The sequence below is a fragment of the Aplidium turbinatum genome, chromosome 11 (assembly GCF_918807975.1).
Source record: "Aplidium turbinatum chromosome 11, kaAplTurb1.1, whole genome shotgun sequence".
In the NCBI taxonomy this organism is placed as follows: Eukaryota; Metazoa; Chordata; class Ascidiacea; order Aplousobranchia; family Polyclinidae; genus Aplidium; species Aplidium turbinatum.
This window is the reverse complement of record NC_137482.1, coordinates 17,875,397-17,895,140: the sequence shown is the minus strand read 5'-3', so window position 1 is coordinate 17,895,140 and position 19,744 is coordinate 17,875,397. Positions and strand designations below refer to the sequence as shown.

At 36.4% G+C, this 19,744-nt stretch overlaps 2 protein-coding genes across 2 annotated transcripts; both read left to right on the top strand.

Annotated features, from left to right (window-relative positions):
* The first annotated feature begins 478 nt into the window (after window positions 1-478).
* On the top strand, window positions 479-16,424 carry LOC145779233 (cytochrome P450 2C4-like). The gene is made up of 9 exons (XM_082590770.1): window positions 479-1,064; window positions 6,129-6,274; window positions 10,363-10,465; window positions 11,341-11,450; window positions 11,732-11,853; window positions 13,686-13,801; window positions 13,891-14,035; window positions 14,121-14,284; window positions 14,849-16,424. Exons 1-9 carry the CDS (start codon window positions 792-794, stop codon window positions 15,164-15,166), a joined length of 1,497 nt encoding a protein of 498 aa, XP_082446896.1. The 5' UTR covers window positions 479-791; the 3' UTR covers window positions 15,167-16,424.
* LOC145779234 (DNA-directed RNA polymerases I and III subunit RPAC1-like) lies at window positions 15,201-18,228 on the top strand. Its single transcript, XM_082590771.1, has one exon. The coding sequence runs from the start codon at window positions 16,707-16,709 to the stop codon at window positions 17,745-17,747; it is 1,041 nt and encodes a 346-aa protein (XP_082446897.1). The 5' UTR covers window positions 15,201-16,706; the 3' UTR covers window positions 17,748-18,228.
* Window positions 18,229-19,744: the final 1,516 nt, after the last annotated feature.

Here is a 19,744-nt window from a genome sequence, read left to right as displayed (position 1 = left end):
ATTGGCCTTTTTACGGCCAACTTTGTCAAATTTGGCCTTTTTTGAAGTGGTTTGGCCGACAAATTTTTGTTTGGCCTTTTGGCTTTTTTTTGGCCTTTTTTAAATTTCCTTTGGTGAGTTGGCCTTTTTTGAAAATTAAAGTCTGGCAACCCTTCCATTGGCATGGGACGACATTGGTGGCAACCACATGACATTTTGATCTTGATTGTTTTAATTGCATTTTCGGAGCTCATATAGCCTACAAGTCTCCCCTGGTCATAAATGCTATGACGTGAATATGCGTCAAAGATAGGAATCGCTCATGGTATATGGATTGAAGTGTGTGAATAGTACGATAATTAAAGCAAAGGTAAAGTAGTTTCACTCTATTATGTTTGGTGGATTCCAATATATGACATTTAGTATTTTTCACCAGGGCGGAGCCTTGTGCATCAACTCCACATTTTCCTTGCATGAGGTTGATAAGACCACAGTTTCTTTTCATTTTCTAAAAATTACTGTTGGACAAACTACGTACGGTAGGCTACTGTAGAAGTTTTAGCAAAACTATTTAGATTAGAACTACTGTACAATTAGATTAGAGTAAACAAGTTTTCACCAAGTTAGATTAGAATCACTGACGTTTCATTCTAATTCATTGAATTAGACTACTAGAATTATCTAGTTGTCAGAGTTTGTATGATACATTATAATTACAATAGTGGTCGACTACAATGAAGTAACCATATAAAAAACACCTGAGCGACAACATAGAAGACAGAGCATAATTGTTATTTTAGATATCAAAGAACATGGCAATGTTGTCATTTTTTTCAAATCTTACTGAGTATAGTTGGATTTTTGTTGGAATGATTACATTCATGTGTCTTTATTTGTGGTATCGGAGACCCAACAATTTTCCTCCTGGGCCAAGAGGCATTCCCATTGCTGGAGCTTTTCCTTTTATGGGAAAATATCCAGAGCGGCAGATGAAGAAGTGGAGTAAAAAATATGGACCTGTTATGTCTGTTCGATTAGGTTTGAAAGATGTTGTTGTACTAAATGATTTTCAATCCATTCATCAGGTAAATAATGTAACATGTTTACAACCATAAAGCTCAATTTTGTTTCTTTTTATTATTTGAAAGAAATTAAATGTTCATTGGATACACATTTTTTCTTACCTTTAGACTTTCTGCTTTTTTTAACAGTATAACTACTTCAAGTTTAAATTTTTCCTTATTCTTGTAAGACATAATTTTTTAAAAATTAATTCATACTGTTTTATTGCATAACAAAGAAAAGGTAACTTTAACATAACTGATATTTTTTGTTTAGTTTAAAAACAATTCATGGACTAGAACATAACTGAAGTTTTTTACTTAAGATGCTTAATTAAAACTCACAGAGTTATTTTCTTGGTGCACTTTTAAGCACATTTACAAATCAAAATACAAGTACATTTCCTCAGATTTGGGAAATAAGAATGTACAATACCGGTATAATAGCCTACTCCAGTAGCAGTATAGGTTGATCCTGTGTACATACGCGCCGACTTCCGGGGGGGCCGGGGGGCGGCGCCCCCCGTAAATTTATGGTTGAGGGGCAACAAAAATGTCTATTACAAGTGGTGTTTCAAAGATAAAATACTTCGCGAAAAAGATTTAGATCATTTAAACGGATTTAAAGAATGCCGAAAGCGAAAAACAGCCTAACGTTGCTCTTGACTGCAAAACAGCAGCTGATCGCATGGCTTTCTCTGGAACGTGAATTACTGAGATGCGCACGTTCACAGTCACACACTGCTTATCTTCCCGTGCGTGAGGAGCAACTTCCAAGTCAAAACGCGTGGTAGCAAAAAAGCGAATGCGAGGTTGAATGTTTATTCTCATTTCACGAGTTATCCAAGCGTCCATTAGATTTTTTTGTGACTTCAAACATGAAATCGATTTTAGCAAACTTTATCGAGTTGAAACTACGACACAACGAACAATTACGTGAATACAGCTTAAAGAAAAAATGCATTTTTCAAAACTGTCATCCGTGTTTTGCTTCAATAAGCATAAGCACTATCTTGATGTAAATATTGTGAAAATATATACATCTCATACACTCATCTATATGAAATATGACACTCCTGCACTACCGTGTACCCTATACTCGAGTATAAGTTAGGTCAATCTCGTATACGTCGAACCCCTACTTTTGAGCCGAAAATTGGTATTATTTCCTTCACCCGTGTATAAGTCGAATAGCTTATTCCGACACTACCATTCGATGGTTCATCTAAGAATTGGGATTGACATGAGGTATGGAAATTTCAAAGTAGATCGTAGTGTGTAACTTACGCTGCTGGAATAGGCACGTAACTATTCACGGCAATATTAAGTAAACCAACTAAATTAGACGCGCTATTTTCAACGAGGTCTTCCCGCCGTGAGATCAATCATGATTCAACAGAACGCATTGTTTTGTTCGCAATATGTGAGAATTAAATTGAAAACCGATAAAAGAAAAGGTGTTTAATGAGCTTGGTCGCAGGTATTGCCTGCATTAACGACTTCTTTTACCACTATTATCACCTAACCAACCTGACATCATTGTTTTATGCGGCCGCTAAGGTGTGACATCGACTTCAACGGTCATGGAATGTTACGTAATAAGAACGATTATATCTTACACGCAAAAATAAAAAAGTCAATCTCTTAAAACAGCTCTTTCCGCTGTTTTGTCTCGTGAGCTTTGCATATTGCTCAACAAGTGCATAAAGTTTAGAATTGACAAGAAATTATTAAAATTGAAAATTAAGGTTGAATCACTGCAAATAAACGTATTCAAAACTTTGCTTCCGCCGACGCCATTTCACCTTCCGTAATCTACGTCGGCAATTTCCCGCAGCAAAAATGCGTTCATTTTGTAAACTGCCTGGAAAAAAACAGCTTGTTCCGTGTATAAGTTCAACTGTCTTTTTGAGGTGAACATCACTTGCGAACATTTCGACCTATACTCGACAGTATTCGACTATAAAGACTTTCGATAAAAAACAAGAGAAAACACTTCGCCGTTGTTTACGCTTTGAAGGTAAGTAATTAGCAAAACGAGGTTAATAAAACTGATAGCGGGTTTTCACTCTGCTTGAGATCATGATTTTTTGCGTTTTATTTCGATAACTTCACTGTCTTGATCGTTGTTATGCCCTCGCAGGAAAGGAAATTAATCGGCTTGTTTTCCAACTGTTCCAATTATGACCTAACAATATCAATTTTTTTACGTCTAGGCGTCCTGCATGTGTAAAACTAATCGTTTCAAGCAGCGGTTTTAATAAATTCGGTTTGCAACCTAGGTGTCAGAATAAACAAGACAGTAAGCTTAATCAAAGACTATTTTAATTGAGTAAAATAGCGTTACGGTTATGACGTCATCATCTTTCTCGCCCCCCAAGGTTTTTTGAAAAGTCGGCGCCTATGCCTGTGTATTTGTCAAACCCCTACTTTTGAGCTGAAAATTGGCGGTATTTCTTTCTGGATGCACTTTGTACCCCCATTTTGTACCTTGAAAAGATTGAGAGAAAACATGGAACAAAGTCGAAGTCGCTGATCAGAGTTTCCGCAAACTTTTCCCCTGAAAAGATTAAGAGAAAAAATAGAACAAAGCTGAAGTCGCTGATCGGAGTTTCCGCAAACATTTTAAAATTTTCCTCTTGAATTAATCATTGAATTTACATGGGCCACCACAAAATAAGTGTGATTTTTTTTCTTTGTAATTTTGTCTAGAAATATTAGTTGGAAGTGAATATGTAAGTCATTGCAATGTGGCAGCTCGTGATCATTTGTGATGGAGGGGCTACAATCTAAATTCGATTGTGTATTGACCGGTGATGATCCTAAGAGTTTTAACTGTTACATAGCCTATAGCTTAGCTATAAAACACTGTCATTCACCTACGTTGCGTTACCAATGCTACTACAGCTAGAAAATTCCGATGCAATTGTCCTACTGTCTTGCTTCTTTCCGGTTACGATAGGCTACGTCACAATGAGCAAGAGACATTCGAAGAGGCTGTCATGCAATTGCAATACAGCCCACGATTCACATTTTTATTGAAACAATGCATATTTGAATAGCGAAAGAAGGAAAACCTAGTTAGAGTAAGCCAAACAACAATAATAAAACTGCAGTCTAGCATCGAGAGGAAGAAATTGAAGTTCAGTTAATTTTGAAATGTTTGCAAAAACTCCGATCAGCGACTTGTAGGTGCTGATAGTTAACGATAAAAAAGCTCAAAGAGTATCAGTCCACGACTCCACATTAGCAAATTACACTGACAATCAACTCGCATAATTAGAATTAATAATTAATTTAATTAGATTTAGTGGTAATAATATAACTGCAGTCTAGCATTTAGAGGTGAAATGTTTGCGGCAACTCCAACCAGCAACTTCGGCTTTTTGATGTGTTTGCTGAAACTCCGATCAGCCACTTCGAGTTTGTTCTATTTTTTTCTCGATCTTTCTAGGTTACGAAATAGGTTGCACCCTTTCCTTCTGGGTGGAAGTCAAATAGCTTATTCCCGACACTACCATTCGAAGGTTTATCTAAGTATTGGCATTGTCATACGGTGAGAAAATTTCAAAGTAGAGGGTAGAGAAAGTTACGCTGCTGAAATAGTCACATAATGTGAAGAAAGGCGTTCTTCCCGGCTATCAGCACAAGGCTGATTACTCACTAGCACAGCGAGCTGCAGTGACGCTTCGCTAACCAGAACGGTGTAGCTTCCACGCCAGCCATTGAGACCTCCAATTAAACGTTTAAGTTATTTTGGCAGCCGATTGTAGCATCGAATAGACAGCGATAGACACGTGTTTCGCCCATGAGGCTGGGCTCATCAGTATCGCACCGTATTCTTGCCACTTGAGTAATCGACCGCCGCTTTACCAGTCAGTTTAACTCTTATCTTTGTGGAAAGAAAGAGCCAACAAAACCAGCAGGTGCCAGGGGTAGGTCAATGTGAAGAAAGGCGTTCTTCCCGGCTATCAGCACAAGGCTGATTACTCACTAGCACAGCGAGCTGCAGTGACGCTTCGCTAACCAGAACGGTGTAGCTTCCACGCCAGCCATTGAGATAGATATGTTTGATGATGTCTGATGAGCCCAGCCTCATGGGCGAAACACGTGTCTATCGCTGTCTATTCGATGCTACAATCGGCTGCCAAAATAACTTAGTCACATAATATTATTCACGGCAATAATAAGTAAACCAAGTAAGTTACACTCGCTATTGTCAACAGGGTTTTCCGCTGTGATATCAATCATGATTCAACAGAACACATTGTTTTGTTATCAGATGCATGAGAATCGAAATCCGCTCATTAACACATGAAAATTAGCACTTGGCCTTCCTGTATTTAATGGTCTTGGTCGCAGATATTGCCTGCATTAACGACATAATAGGAACGACTACATCCTACATGCAAAAATAAAAATATTGATTGCTTAAAATAGCTCTTTTTTCTGTTTTGTCTCGTGAGCTTTGCATATTGCTCAACAAGTGTGTAAAGTTTAGAATGGACAAGAAATCATTAAGTTTGAATCACTACAAATAAACGTATTCAAACCTTTTACTTCGGCCGACGGCCGACGCCATTTCACAATCCATAATCTATGTCTCCAATGATTTTGTCGCAGCAAAAATGCGATCATTTTGAAAACTGCCCAGCTAGACTGAACAGCTTGTCCCGTGTTTAGGTCGAACCTGTCTTTTTGAGGTGAAAATCACTTGCGAATATCTCGAATTATACTCGAGTATATATATACAGTATTATAACAAAAAAACAATGAAAACTATTAATACTACAAAAAGTGCTCAATGCCAAGCAAAAAGGCAAAGCAGAGCGAATTAAATCAAATGTAGTTATTACTATCTGAAGCCTTTACAAATTGTTTCACCTAACGGATCATCAGAAGGTCTTATTCAAATAGAATCTATTTATAATAAAATAAAATAATATAATCAAATAGATTCTATTTGAATAAGACCTTCTGATGATCCGTTAGGTGAAACAATTTGTAAAGGCTTCAGATAGTAATAACTACATTTGATTTTATACAGTATTATATGTAGTTTTAACTTAACTTTTTTTAACGTTGCAGGCTTTTGTAAAGCAGCATAGCATATTTTCTGGAAGACCACAATTTCCTTTCTTGCAACAAATCACTGAGGGAAATGGGATTGTTTTTGTAGATAATACTGATTCTTGGAAAAGGCAAAGAAAATTTGGACTTATGACTCTTCGGGGGTATGCAACACATTCAGTATCATACTAAAGTTACACATGTTTTAAAACTTTTATTTTTAATGTTGTCATCACTAGCTCAACAATTGTCATTATGTATATTTACAAACTTTGATGTACTGGTGGTGCCCAGTTACTCCGATTAGTTTCAGATGCATTGTATTTTTATGTTGAGTGATCAAAACATTGTATGCTCATGAACTGGGACGAGATTTATCAAACTGTTGTTCCTTTTTATTTTTTCTAACTGTTATTTTGTAACTTGATGATTTTGTTTAAAAATTAATAAAACGGTAATCAAAAAGAGCATTTCAAAATGTAAAGGGAACCTCTAAAGCTGACGCTTTTTCTCCTACAAATGAAGAGCTTGTTTCCAAAACCGCTTACATCCACTTTCGGTGATTTCGAGAAAACCACGAAAAACGTTTGTGACAGTTTCGCTTGGTAAATGTAATGCGCTTTTGATTTTTAACGATGTATAACTACCTACTGAATTGAGCCATGACGTTTGTCCAGATCTAAGGAATATTAGAAGGCTTAGAATCGCCTTTTTATAAAATTAGAAATGTGGATATAAGCGGTTTTGGAAATAAACTGGAGAATAAAAATTGCCAGAATGACAGAAACCAATTTTTGAAACCATTTTTCCAAGCTGACCACCACTAATTCATCACCACAATCCAAATCCACTTTAAACAAAGCAAAAAAACACAGTTATAAAGCTCAAGAAGGCTACTAAGCAGTCTAAGCACCGTTGGTAGCTGCAACAATAGGCTGCAAGCCTATAACAGTGCTTATCAGTGTTGCCAGATAGTAGATGCTTCAAACTACCAAACACATTTCAAATTTTGCCAAACTGACCAGAAACTGACTGTCAACTCACCAAAAATGTTTGCCAAAATTCTGCCAACTCAAAATTTTACTGCCAAACAACATAAAACTCTGCCACATCTCGAATTTGGTAGTGAAATTTGCCAAATAGTAACATTGCTGCTTATCACAAAACGATGACGAAAACGGTTTAACAATCAGCGATATGTCACGTGATACAATGGCTTAATATGATTGGTTAATTGTGGATACAAGTGGTTTTGGAAACAAAGTGTGATGGCGCGTAAGCGGTTTTGGAAGAAAACGCAATTTTTAGTGTCGAATTTGAAGCAGAAAGAGAAGGTTTTGGAAAAAAAGGAATTGATAGTAGGTACCTATGGTAATACTCTACCTACTGATACTCTAAACTCAATTTTGGTAAAAGTGGCGCCTAAGCGATTTTGGAAACAAGCTCTTCATATCAGGTCTATGCCTTTTGTCGGAATGGCCCGATTCGGTGAGTCCGATTCGGTGAGTTTTGGGGGGTTTTTGGGTGTTTGGGTTTTTGGGTTTTTGGGGGTTTGGGTTTTGTGGGGGTTTTGGGTTTTGTGGAAGTTTTGGGTTTTTTTGGGGGTTTTGGGTTTGAGGTTAGGGGGTTTGGGGTTAGGGGTTTTAATTAGGCTACGGTACCCGATAATTTACAAAAAAAAATTCAAAAAAATCATCGAATAGGGCTCTCACCGAAAAAGGCTCTCACCGAATCGGACTCACCGAATAGTAGCAGACCCGCCTTTTGTTTGGTGAGATTTTTATCACTTACAAACGCTGACATTTTTGCACTGCATAATACCATCAGCATGTCATTTTTAACAACTTGGTTGTCTTGTTGGTATATGGACCAACAATATCATCAACTTAAATTTGTGAATTTAGTTACAACGTTTCAAATAACCCCTCTTCTAACATGCTAACTTAAAATAGTGTAAAAAAGCTGCCTAAAAACTTCCAAAACTGCTTTTGCATTTTTAAACAGAAGTTCTAAAGGCTAAAGATATTCAGAAATTGATGTGAGGTTTGTGGAAAAGGTGACTTGTAGCGCCCTGCGTTTCTACTTAAGTTTTTTCAACGTTTGTTACCGTCATGAAATTGTCATTCTTTTGCATATATGTAACGCTACTCAGGAATTCAAGCAGTTGTGGTTCTGGGGCGTGATTGGGAATTTGCGTGCCTCTCAAGAATTCGCATGCCAATAAGCTGAACGCATTCTTGCAACCGGCAGTTTCAATCGCATATAATTTACATAGTTTTTCGTTTCTTCAACGTTATAGCCTACAGATGCTGGATGCCTCAACTCGCGTTCCGACTCGCGTTCTGGCCTTCAATTCAACACAGAGAGTATTATTTTTGGTGTAGAGAGTATGTCAGAGTACGGTATGATTTGGTACAGTGGTGATATTACTTCTGGCTCTGTCAGTCAACGTTCAGTGTGCAGTTTCCTGGGTTGAACTTATGATTTGAATTATGTTCTATTGTGGAAAGACGATTGCAATCTTTTCAGTTATGTGGTGACAATAAAATCATATATGTAATAAAGAAGCACAGACATCGTTCTCGGATCATTTCTGCCGCATTGTTGTGCCCGAAATGTCGCTGTAGATTCAGTATTACAGCTAGGTATGGGCACTCAGATAAGTTAAGTTGCCTGCTGTCCGCTACATGACTCATAAAGAAATGGTGGGGAGAATGGACAAAATAAAGCTATATATTGTTTACAAGTCACCTTTTTTTATGGGTAATGGAAAAAATATAACTGTGCATAGCATACAGCGGCTGATCCATTAGATGTGAGTGCAGAGATGATAAGCAAATGGAGAACTGGGGGGTTGAAGTGATACTGCAACTTTACTTGTTAGTATTGGACGGAATGGCCCGATTCGGTGAGTCCGATTCGGTGAATCCGATTCGGTGAGAGCCTTTTTCGGTGAGAGCCCTATTCGCTTGGGTTGGGGGGTTTTGGGTTGGGGGTTTTGGGTTTCAAACAAAAATTCAAAAAAAAAACACAAAAACCCCCAACCCCAAAAACCCCCTATCCCCAAACCCCTTACCCCTATCTCCTAACCCTATAACGGCAATGATAATTAGGCTACGGCACGCAATAATTTAAAAAAAAAAACTCACCGAATAGGGCTCTCACCGAAAAAGGCTCTCACCGAATCGGGGGTTACCTTACACTTTGAGTTTGCCAGATATTTCTGATTATTAGTAAGATTTCTCTGCAAACGTGTTCTTTAAGATTAAAAAGTAAGAAATGAATTAGTGGCGCCTGCAATCTGCATGTATATTTTGAAATGCAAAATTACTGCCGCCACCCAACTTCAAGTGCTCCAATAATGAGGATGAGGACTGTTCTGATGATGAATTATGGAAAATAATCCAACTGGTGACCACTGACCCATGTTAATAGTCAACCTCCTTTGTCGCTTGTCTCCATTGTTTTATTAGTTTGTTCATGTGTTTTGTTGCACAGGGTCTATTACGATGATTTATCCATGTCTTGATTATTTTAGAAAAGGTATTTCAATGAAATAAAAGCGCAGATTTGTTCAAAAATTTACACAGATTGTTGGACGTTGGTGCAGAAAAAAAAACAATCGTTTTGTTTCATTTAGTTTAAAACAAGCGCAAAAAATGACTTCCATCACTAATTCTGTCATTCATCACTAATTGTGTCATTCAGGCCTATCTATGGATGGCATTGTTTGTGTTTACATGATCATTCGGACCATGGCATAAAGTCGTGTATCCAATTTTCCTGGATCTTATGTTGCACTGCATTTGAATTATATCCTCAAAGTGGATCTTTTCAGATAATAATTTTTTCACACCAGTTGAGTGCAAAATGGCGTTTGCAAAAACCAACTTCATCTCAACGTGGTGCAGATGTGGAAACGCTGGAACATATATCCAGTAGGCTGATGAGGCTCTGGTGAAGCTAGTAGGGCCATTCACCCGCTAGTGGAAAATTACAATTAAAAAACGTCAAACGTATTTTTCAGATGTTATGACTTGCGTAAATGTACATAAAATAAAAACAGAGAGAGACTGTTCACCAGGCATTTTATAATAAAAGTAATTTGCGTTCTTCTGGTCACCAGAAGTCACCAGAAGAACGCAAATTACTTTTATTGTACATAAAATATTAAATGCATAAGATGTAATTCAATTTTGTACAATCTATGCTAGTTCAAATATAACGTTTGTACTAACAGGAAGCTTTTCAGGTTTGGCGTAGGCAAAAGAAACATGGAGAATAAAATTCTGGAAGAAGCTTCTTACATGAATGAAGCCATTAGAAACAAAAATGGAAAACCATTTGATATTTCTGTAAGAAAAAGTTAATGCGCACCTTTATGCTTATGATGAGTTTCGTTTTTTCTTTTACAGTAAAATTCCAGTCACTGTTTTGCAAATACGTTTCAAGTATATTTTTAGTTTTATCCAGATGGTGTAATACTCGCTTTGTATAATTATTGATTACAATTTTTTTCATAATTTATTATGGAATACACAACATTTTGATGCAACCGATTTGTTGAAGAGACATACATCTCACCGTGAGATTATTTGACGCGCCTTCTACTACGTACAAGAACATCTATTGAGCATATCATGCTTTGTACAGATACTTTTGCTTACTAATTCTATATATAACAGTTTTTGTTGTAACGCGAAAGATATCCAATTTTTTTAAGAAGACAAGCCGCAATCATAGAATAGAATATGTTGATTATGTAGCATTTTTGTGTGTATGTGGCTTGTGTATTTGATTCAAGCATGTATGTATGTAAGATAACTTTTGTGTTACAGCAAACTTATGTTCAAAAAAAAAAAAAACAGAAGCCGTGCAGTGTGCACACGCAAAAATGCTTCATGAATAATGAACCAACACATTCTATGTTTGTTTGCAGCTTGTACTGACTTGTTTGAAAAAATTGGACAACTGTTGCGTCATAACAATTATCTAGTGAAAAAGTTGTGCTGGAATTTCAACACTGATAAACAAAAATATCTGCACAATGTAAAATAGAATAGAATTGTCGTGAAATAGTCTCTCGGTGAGATGTCTCTGTGACAGATCGTCTACGTTCAATTGTCTCGCATCAAGTCGGCGCGGCAGAGTGTCCTGATCTCTTTAGTTTGTATGCATATATTTCAACTGCCTCAGCATAAAGTAAGTCTTATAGCCTTTTTTACTTCAGCATCTCCTTCGTAATGCTGCTTCAAACAACATTTGTAGTGTTATTTTTGGAAAGCGCTTTCAGTATGATGATGAACGTTTCAAGGAAATCATTTATAGACTTAATCGAAGGTAAGATTAAGTTAAATGGCCTCAGTGAAAGAGCTACAACAGTGGTCAAAGGACAACCTGTCTAACAAAACCTCTGTGAACAGATATGTCTATGTCGTGCGATCGAATTCTAACTTCGTGTTTCGCTTTCCTTATGTTTTATCTGGCAGTAGCGCTTTTGTGCAAACGTTTTCGGTTATACAACATGTTAGCCTTTATCAAGCATCTGAATTAGCCTATTGTACGTAACTTTTTTGCATCATTTTTATTGTTACTAATATTATGATCGAATATTTTTACAGTGTCGACGACCCAATTTCTAGTTTTGTCAGCACAGTTTTAACCTTTTTGCCGTTTCTAATGTACATTCCACCATTTTCGTTTTACAATGGATATGTAATGGACGATGTTAAAGTTGTCTTGAGTAAGTATGTGTACTCGTAATTTGACCTATGCATATATATGACGTTTATGTTAGCTTGGTGACATACTTTTTAACTGACAGCTTTTTACCTTACTGAAGCGGCAAAGTTGTTGAGGAAATTGAACTGTAGCTTAAGCTGGAAATTTGAGATTTTATGGCCACGTTTTGCAGAATATTATTAATACAATCAATTATACTGTGTTTCAGTGGTTATTTCCCTTTTTCAGCAGCGACCTAAAGTTAGTGTATTCACTGATTCTTTAACAGTACATGACATCTGGGCGAATCTCTCTTGGGCAACGACCCAAGTGGGTGACGGACCATGTTGGCGACGGCCAAAGTGGGCAACTATGGCGAAAGTTTAGCCGTTCGGAACGGTAGTGACTGCTGACCTATATAATTTATCTAGTTGCTTTGCGGTTGACTCGGCCAGATGTCGTGTGCCGATTCTGTAAGCTTATGGGTTCATAAAGTGGGTTTTCCCAGTTACCAAACTTGTTTTTTCTACTTTGTTTCATCGTCTAGCGACGTTGTACAAAAGAAGATTGTACTCTCCACTACAATTCCTCACCAAAAGAAGTAATTCAAAATGAAGTGAGGTAGCAACAAAGAAATTTAGGTCGAAACGAAACAACCATTTTTTTACTTCGGACGCCTCGAGTTCTTTCTATCCTTTTTGCACTCATAACCGCATACCAAAACTTGTGGTACTTCGCTACTTATACATGTATGAACATCAGCATTTGCCTCCTTGGCTTTTCGTTCTTTGCTTTGCTGAATTTTTCATACGTTTTTGTATTTGATTTATGGAGACATCTGATCTTCGCACCTTGCTGTTTATTTTTCATTAAATTCAGTTTCATGGTAAACACAAACTGTGTTCTCCCTTTAGGTTTGCTTTTATTTGTATGTCAATGATCATTTGACTGGTTGAATTTTTTGCGCTTTGTTTATAAAACTTATTTGATTATAATGGCAGGCTCTTAAACTTATCTACACATGCTAGTGTTTTAATCTTTAAGCTTCATGCTGCAGTGAATAGGTTTTTCTTTTCTTTTTTGTGCACGTTATTGTTTTTAAGACAATTATTATTTCTATTTTTTTCTTTTTAATCACCATGTTTCGGTTTCTTGCCTTGGATTCATATGTCATTGTTGTTTGTTTTTCATAGTATTTTGCAAATCATCTTAAATGAAGCTGTGTTGTTTTTCTCGTAGCTTTCATGTACTTCAGACTAGGTTTATGCTAAACGGTACTACTTTCTTATCATATAACACGTGTAGCCTACTGTTGTCTTAATTGTTTGTACTGCCTCAGATTGGAATTTTTATTTTTTATTTAATACCAACTAGTATTGATTGAAAAACCTTCGGCTTTGAATTGATTAAAGATTTATCATTATATTACAATACTGCAATCAAAATAAATTCGTTTGATATAAACTAGCTTGAATATTGAGTATATCATTGTCTAGTACTAGTTTGTGTCATTTAGAAACAATTAGTATGATTAAAAATTGTGCCCAACTAAACTTAGCAAAAAATTGTTATAAGGTATAAAAATGACATAAAATAAAAAAAAAACATAAAAAATGCCTTGCCGCCTTGGTTTGATTATAAAATCTTAAAAATGTTGCAGTTTCTGAGTAAGACCCCTTTACATATCATTCTTGATTTCAAATAATAGTGAGCAAATTCGAGGAAAGATATTTTATGTAGCTTGTGGTGAAGATTTATGTTGACTTAAAATACAAAAATATTCATGCACCAATACTCAAAGGTATACAGCATAACACAATAGCAAGCTTGCGATAAACACCTAATTGTTTCTAGAGATGCTTCGTGAAATAGTCAAAGAGCATGAGGATACGTTTCATGCTGGAGACATTAGAGATTTCATCGATGCGTTCATTGTGGAAATAAAGAAAAAGGAAGACCCCGGCTTTTCAGTATGGTGCTTGGTGCAGCTATTAACTTGATTTAGTTGTTAAACTGGTATTGTTTAAAAAGAAAATTATTACCGGTGCCTTGTCTTTAGCATCTGCAACTGTTGCATTTTGTGCGAGATCTATTTGTTGCTGGAACTGATACAACGGCGAGCACATTATACTGGAGCCTCTTATGCTTACTTCATCATCCCGAAGCACAAGAAAAAGTATACAAAGAAGTTGTAGAAGTAGTGGGTAAGTGTGGTCATTATTTTGGATAAATAAATGAAGAATTCTGTTACATCCGTCTACATTCATTGGCTTTATTTCATATGTTTAGGCCGAAATGGAGTCGTTTCTATGTCTAACAGACCATGTCTGCCTTATGTAAATGCCTTTGTGGAAGAAACGTATCGCTTTCGTACCTTGGTGCCATTAGGGCTTACTCACAAAGCTAGTGAAGATGTGGATTTCCAAGGGTACTTTATTCCAAAAGGAACTATGGTAAATTCAATCGAACGTAACGTGCTAATTAATAACTATGTATCCAACAAAGGTTATTGATGAAAATTGAATGAGGCTGTTCACCAGGCATTAAATTAAATAATATGAAATGTTCTACTGGTGCAAATTAAACTAAACTATCACAAGATGTATACAGTGACAATCTGCTTTTATTCCGACGTTTCGTCAATCAGGTAGTCACTACCTGGTCTAGCCCCCTGAAGAAGTCAGTCGTCTGATTGACGAAACGTCGGAATAAAAGCAGATTGTCACTGTATACATCTTGTGATAGTTTAGCTTAATTTGCACCAGTAAAACATCTCATATTATTTAAAGGTTATTGATGCTAGTTATAAAACTTGCCGAAAATTATATCAAGAGTTTTTCATGCTACAAAGCTGGTGAATACAATTTTTCCATCTGAAAACTAAAAAGTATTTTTCTATTTTTTGTTGAATCAAGATGTGACATTATGATATGCTTGATAAGCTTTGGGTTTCGGTCTTTAAACTTTTCATCCCCACACGGGTAGACAAAATATTATAAATACTTCATATGTTTCAGGTATCGTCCAACCTGTGGGCGGTCCATAACGACGAAGCTATGTGGGAGGAACCGGAAAAGTTCCGCCCGGAACGTTTCCTTGACGAAAGGGGGAACTTTGTTCATTCCAATCACGTGTTAGCATTTTCAGTGGGGTCGCGTCATTGCTTGGGTGAGCAACTAGCCCGGGCGGAAATCTTTATTTTCTTTGTCTCAATGATTCAGAAGTTCCAATTTCTTCCTGATCCAGCTGCAAATAAACTTCCGGACATCGAAAGTGGATCAAACGGACTCACTTTTGTTCCGCATCCATATGAACTTGTCGCCAAGGAACGTTAAAATTTTCGCTTCACCGTCCCTTCATTTTCGCTTCACCGATTCATCCCTGTATCTGTTGTAAGAAAAATTTTCCTGTTGTCTGCACCGGTACATCCACCGACGTGGAAATATGGCAAAGATCACTTTAGTCTAGATAAGAGAGAGAAAAACTTACTCTTCGTATATCATGAGTAGGCTGCTGTTTTTCAATTACTTAATGTTATAATATGGCTGCTATTTTAAGAAAGTATTCATGTCTTGATTTTCTTCAAGTTTTTGTATTATTTTGAAGTCTTTATCAGTGAGTGAAATTTAATTGTAACTTGAGACTTAACCATCTTCTGTGCTCTGAAGAATAAGACCTGCATTGTTGTCGCAATTTATCACTTTTTTGCGTTAATACTTTCTATTTTAGCTTATGTTGCAACTATGTACTTGAGGTTTATGATATACAGTTGGAAGAGCTTAGGCTTTCAAACGTGACATGGTCCTTGAGCAACAGCAGGTTTCTTTCTTTCTTCAAGTGATAAATCGTGTATGTTTCTAACCCAAAGTCAATGTGTTACACATTCAAAATTTTACTTTTTCCCAATGAAATAAATCTTAAATAGATTGTTTATTTTATTATGTTATAAAAAAAAGTTAACCGCTGTTTTGTATCAGAGATGTAATTTATAGTTTACAGAAAAACTTGTAAAATGTGCTGAAGTAGTGTAGTCTTTTGCATACATCTCAGATTTTCATAAGTTTACAGTTAATTTCAGTCACTTTTTGAGTGACGACTTTAGTGGGTTCTGCTGCATGTAATATTTTGTTTACGCCGTTATTCACGCTATCGAGAATTTGTTCATTTTTAAGGATTTGTTGATGTAAATACTTTGCAAAATTGACTTGAAGTAAAGAAGCAAGATTACCAAGGTACCACGCTGCCCAAACAGATCTTCATAGAAATTTTAGGCCTTGCACGTTTCCCCGTTTCTTGTTCATTATTTGCTGGCATTTCTCATGTACTGTACAGTACTGCCGTAACTATTGCGTACCTTTTGGTTTCACACACCTTGGTGATAACCAAAACAGCTGATTTTTGTTTTTCTAAGTTACCTTTTTTACTGATGTTTTATGAGGTGTTGAAAGCACTTGGCTGATGTGTAAATATTCCATTCTTATATGTTACTTTTGCGCTTCCTGCATACAAATATGACTGAAGATTGGTATTCATTTGGAAGCTAATCATAAATATGTTGAATATATTGACTAAGCTTTGTTTTGTGTATTACAGGTATTGTGTAAAATTCATTCAAATGTTTTTGTAATGGGTTGGTGGAATACACAGCGAAAGGAAATCGTATACAACAGACTTCATGCCACTGCTGTATATGCTCTTGTAGGAGTGACATTTTATTCTGGATATCTTCTGTACAAGAACATTCAACGAGTGAAGCAAGAAAATTACTTGAGAAAGCAGGAATTTGTTGAAGGGGAACTGCCTCAAAAATAAAGCCGTGGTTGTCATTAACTGAAATACTATAAAGATAGTTTTGTGCTAAGAAAACTCAAAATTATGGATCACATAGAAGATATGCGTACCAGAGTGACTTTAAATGAACATGGATTGTCCAATGTTCATACTTCTGATTATCCTGAAAATTACACCGGTTACAACGATGCCTGGGACTTTCAGAAGTTCAAGCGCAATTTTCATATTGACATTGTTGATATGAACAACGAAGAAATGCAATTTGACATGGTTGGCATAGATGCATCAATTGCAAACGCTTTTCGCCGCATCTTATTGTCAGAAGTGCCAACCATGGCAATTGAAAAAGTTTACATGTATAATAATACCAGCGTGATCCAGGACGAAGTGCTGGCTCATCGTCTAGGGTTGATTCCTTTGAACGTTGATGCTCGCTGGTTCGAATTTTGTCAAGACCCTAATAATGAAGAAGGTACTCCAGAAGACACATTGGAGTTGGAATTGAAAGTGAAGTGCAAAAAAAATCCCACGGCTCCGAAAGAAGCTAACGACCCTAGCCTGTTGTATGAAAATCACAAAGTCTATTCCGGGGACATTAAATGGATTCCGTTAGGGAATCAAAAAGATCTGGTGACAGTGAAGCCTGTCCATGATGACATTTTGATAGCCAAGTTGAGACCCGGACATGAAATTGATCTAAAAATGCACGCCGTAAAAGGTCTTGGAAAAGACCATGCTAAGTTCTCGCCAGTTGCCACAGCGTCTTACAGACTTCTTCCAGAGATAACTTTACTCAAACCAATATTTGGTCAAGACGCTTTAGACCTCCAGAAATGTTTCTCTCCTGGAGTTATTGATGTTGTTGAAAATGATTTTGGCCAGAATGAAGCCAAAGTAGTTGATGCGAGAAAAGATACTTGCAGTAGAGAAGTCAAAAGACACGTGCATTTGAAAGATCTTGTAAAACTGAGTAAAGTGAAAGACCATTTCATATTTTCTATCGAGTCGACTGTGGGATTGGGACCAGATGTTTTGATGGCTGAAGCAGTAAAGGTGATGATGGGAAAGTGTCGTATGTTTCTAAGAGAATTAGACAAGACACAGCAACCAATGTATACGGAATAGATTTTTTTAATTGTAATGGAACCACATTGGCTGTTTTTGTTTTGTAGAATTTCAATCTTGTGTTTACTGAAGTAGGGTGTTTAATCGTGTTTCAACAATTTTTTTATTAGTTGATGGCAGCACACTTCCAAAAAATTGAAGTTTGAATAAAAACCCCACTTAAAAAATTCTTGGATAAAAAAGAATCAAATTTTGTTGTCTATCAAGGAAAAAAAAAAAGTTGCTTATGGTTGTTCTGATTGGATAACTTAGAAAACTAAAATAATGATGAAGGAATTGATTAGATTAAATTTACTCATGCATTATGACATCTTGTGCTTTTTAGAAGGCCTGATACAGTCTAATCCCGCTGATTGCATTTTGGATTATTACAGAATCTGTTCTTGCTGAATCGTTTTTCGTTCCATTCAGCTGTCTGTGCTGTTATTGCATTGTGCCGTGTGTCATCACAATGGTCGCCAAATAAAATAATTGAATGATCGTTGTTATTGTAACCACTCTTGTTACTGAGCTAGTTTTGTTCTGTACAAGCAGACACACAGGAAGTGAACACCTCCTTAATAAGATTGACAACGACAAATGCCTGCATACGCGAATGTGTTTCTTGTATTTATGTGTCCTGCCAAAAACAGCCGCTTCTCATGAGAAGTGTCGAACCACGGTCATCACTGCTCGGCTATGTATAAGGGGGTATGTTAAAATACAAATTTTGATTACATACTCTGAGTACCGCCCCAAATAACGCCACTAATGAGTACCTGAGTACCCCCCAAATAATACATAGTATATAGCCTACTATGTAGACGATATGTGCAAAACGTGACTAGTAGGAGACTTTGGACTTGCGCACGTTGTGAGGATTATAGAAAACTCTGACCTCATTGGTTAGTAGTGGTCTGTACCATTTAAAAACAATAATAATTGGTGTGATTACAATCAACGATGATACGGACATCGCTTGGTTCTTTATCTTGTCACGACGTAATCGTATAATTAAAAAACGCCTCTAAACTGGCCCACAGTATTAGAATAACAAGCTAGTATGCCAACTATACAGTACGTGACAGGTTGCAGATTACAAACCATCAAAATCTTGTGTTTCTTTTTTGACCATATAAAAATTTTCATAATACAAATCAACTACGGCAAGCAATCAATAACCCCAACTAAACCTGCTGCGGGCAAAATCGAATGAAACTAATAAAAAGAAAAATCCAAATACCAGTAGTTTGTTAATTTAGATGCTAAGTCCTTTGTTTTGGCATAATTACGAAATAAAATCAGATTCGTTTTAAATTCAAAATTCTTGTTGGCCAGAAAGTTGCACTGACAAATCAATCACATGCTTGAAATGTAGATGAGTAGTCAAGCCTTTTTTGGACCAATTCATGTAGTTGCAAACTTGGTACTCCATCTCCATTAAGCTTGGTGTAACATGATCTCACTGATTAGTTGCGCTTTAATGTTGCTCACAAAGGTATGAAGCACGTTACAAGCGTCGTTTTGAAACATTAACTAAAGTTAATTGTTCTTGTTGTAACAAGATACCGATACTTTGGTTGTAACAACATTTAAAGTACAATGTGTGAGGTGTAAACTTTTTACTGCTATATGTTAGTTATTCGTGTTTCATGAATTATAAGCTAAGAAAAGGAAGAGACAAGAAGAGCCTTGTTTGATTTTGGGTTGTGAACACTACTTTTATCTAAGTCTTTAGCGATAATTTTTTTTTGTCAGACTATGTAAATAAAAATTAGGTCATCAGGAGTATACTTTAAGAGTCAAAGTGTTATTCAAAAACAGGATTAGGATTTTTGAAATAGAAAGACTAAGTGAAATAATTATTAAATAAACTAGGAAAGTATGAAGACTTTGGAAACTGGATCAAACTATGCTGGAGTGGGTGATGGTTTTGTGAAACTGCATTCCAGATATGTTTGAGGCTCAGCGGGTCTTAGCATAAAAAACAATTAACTTTCTATCATTTGTGTTAGTTC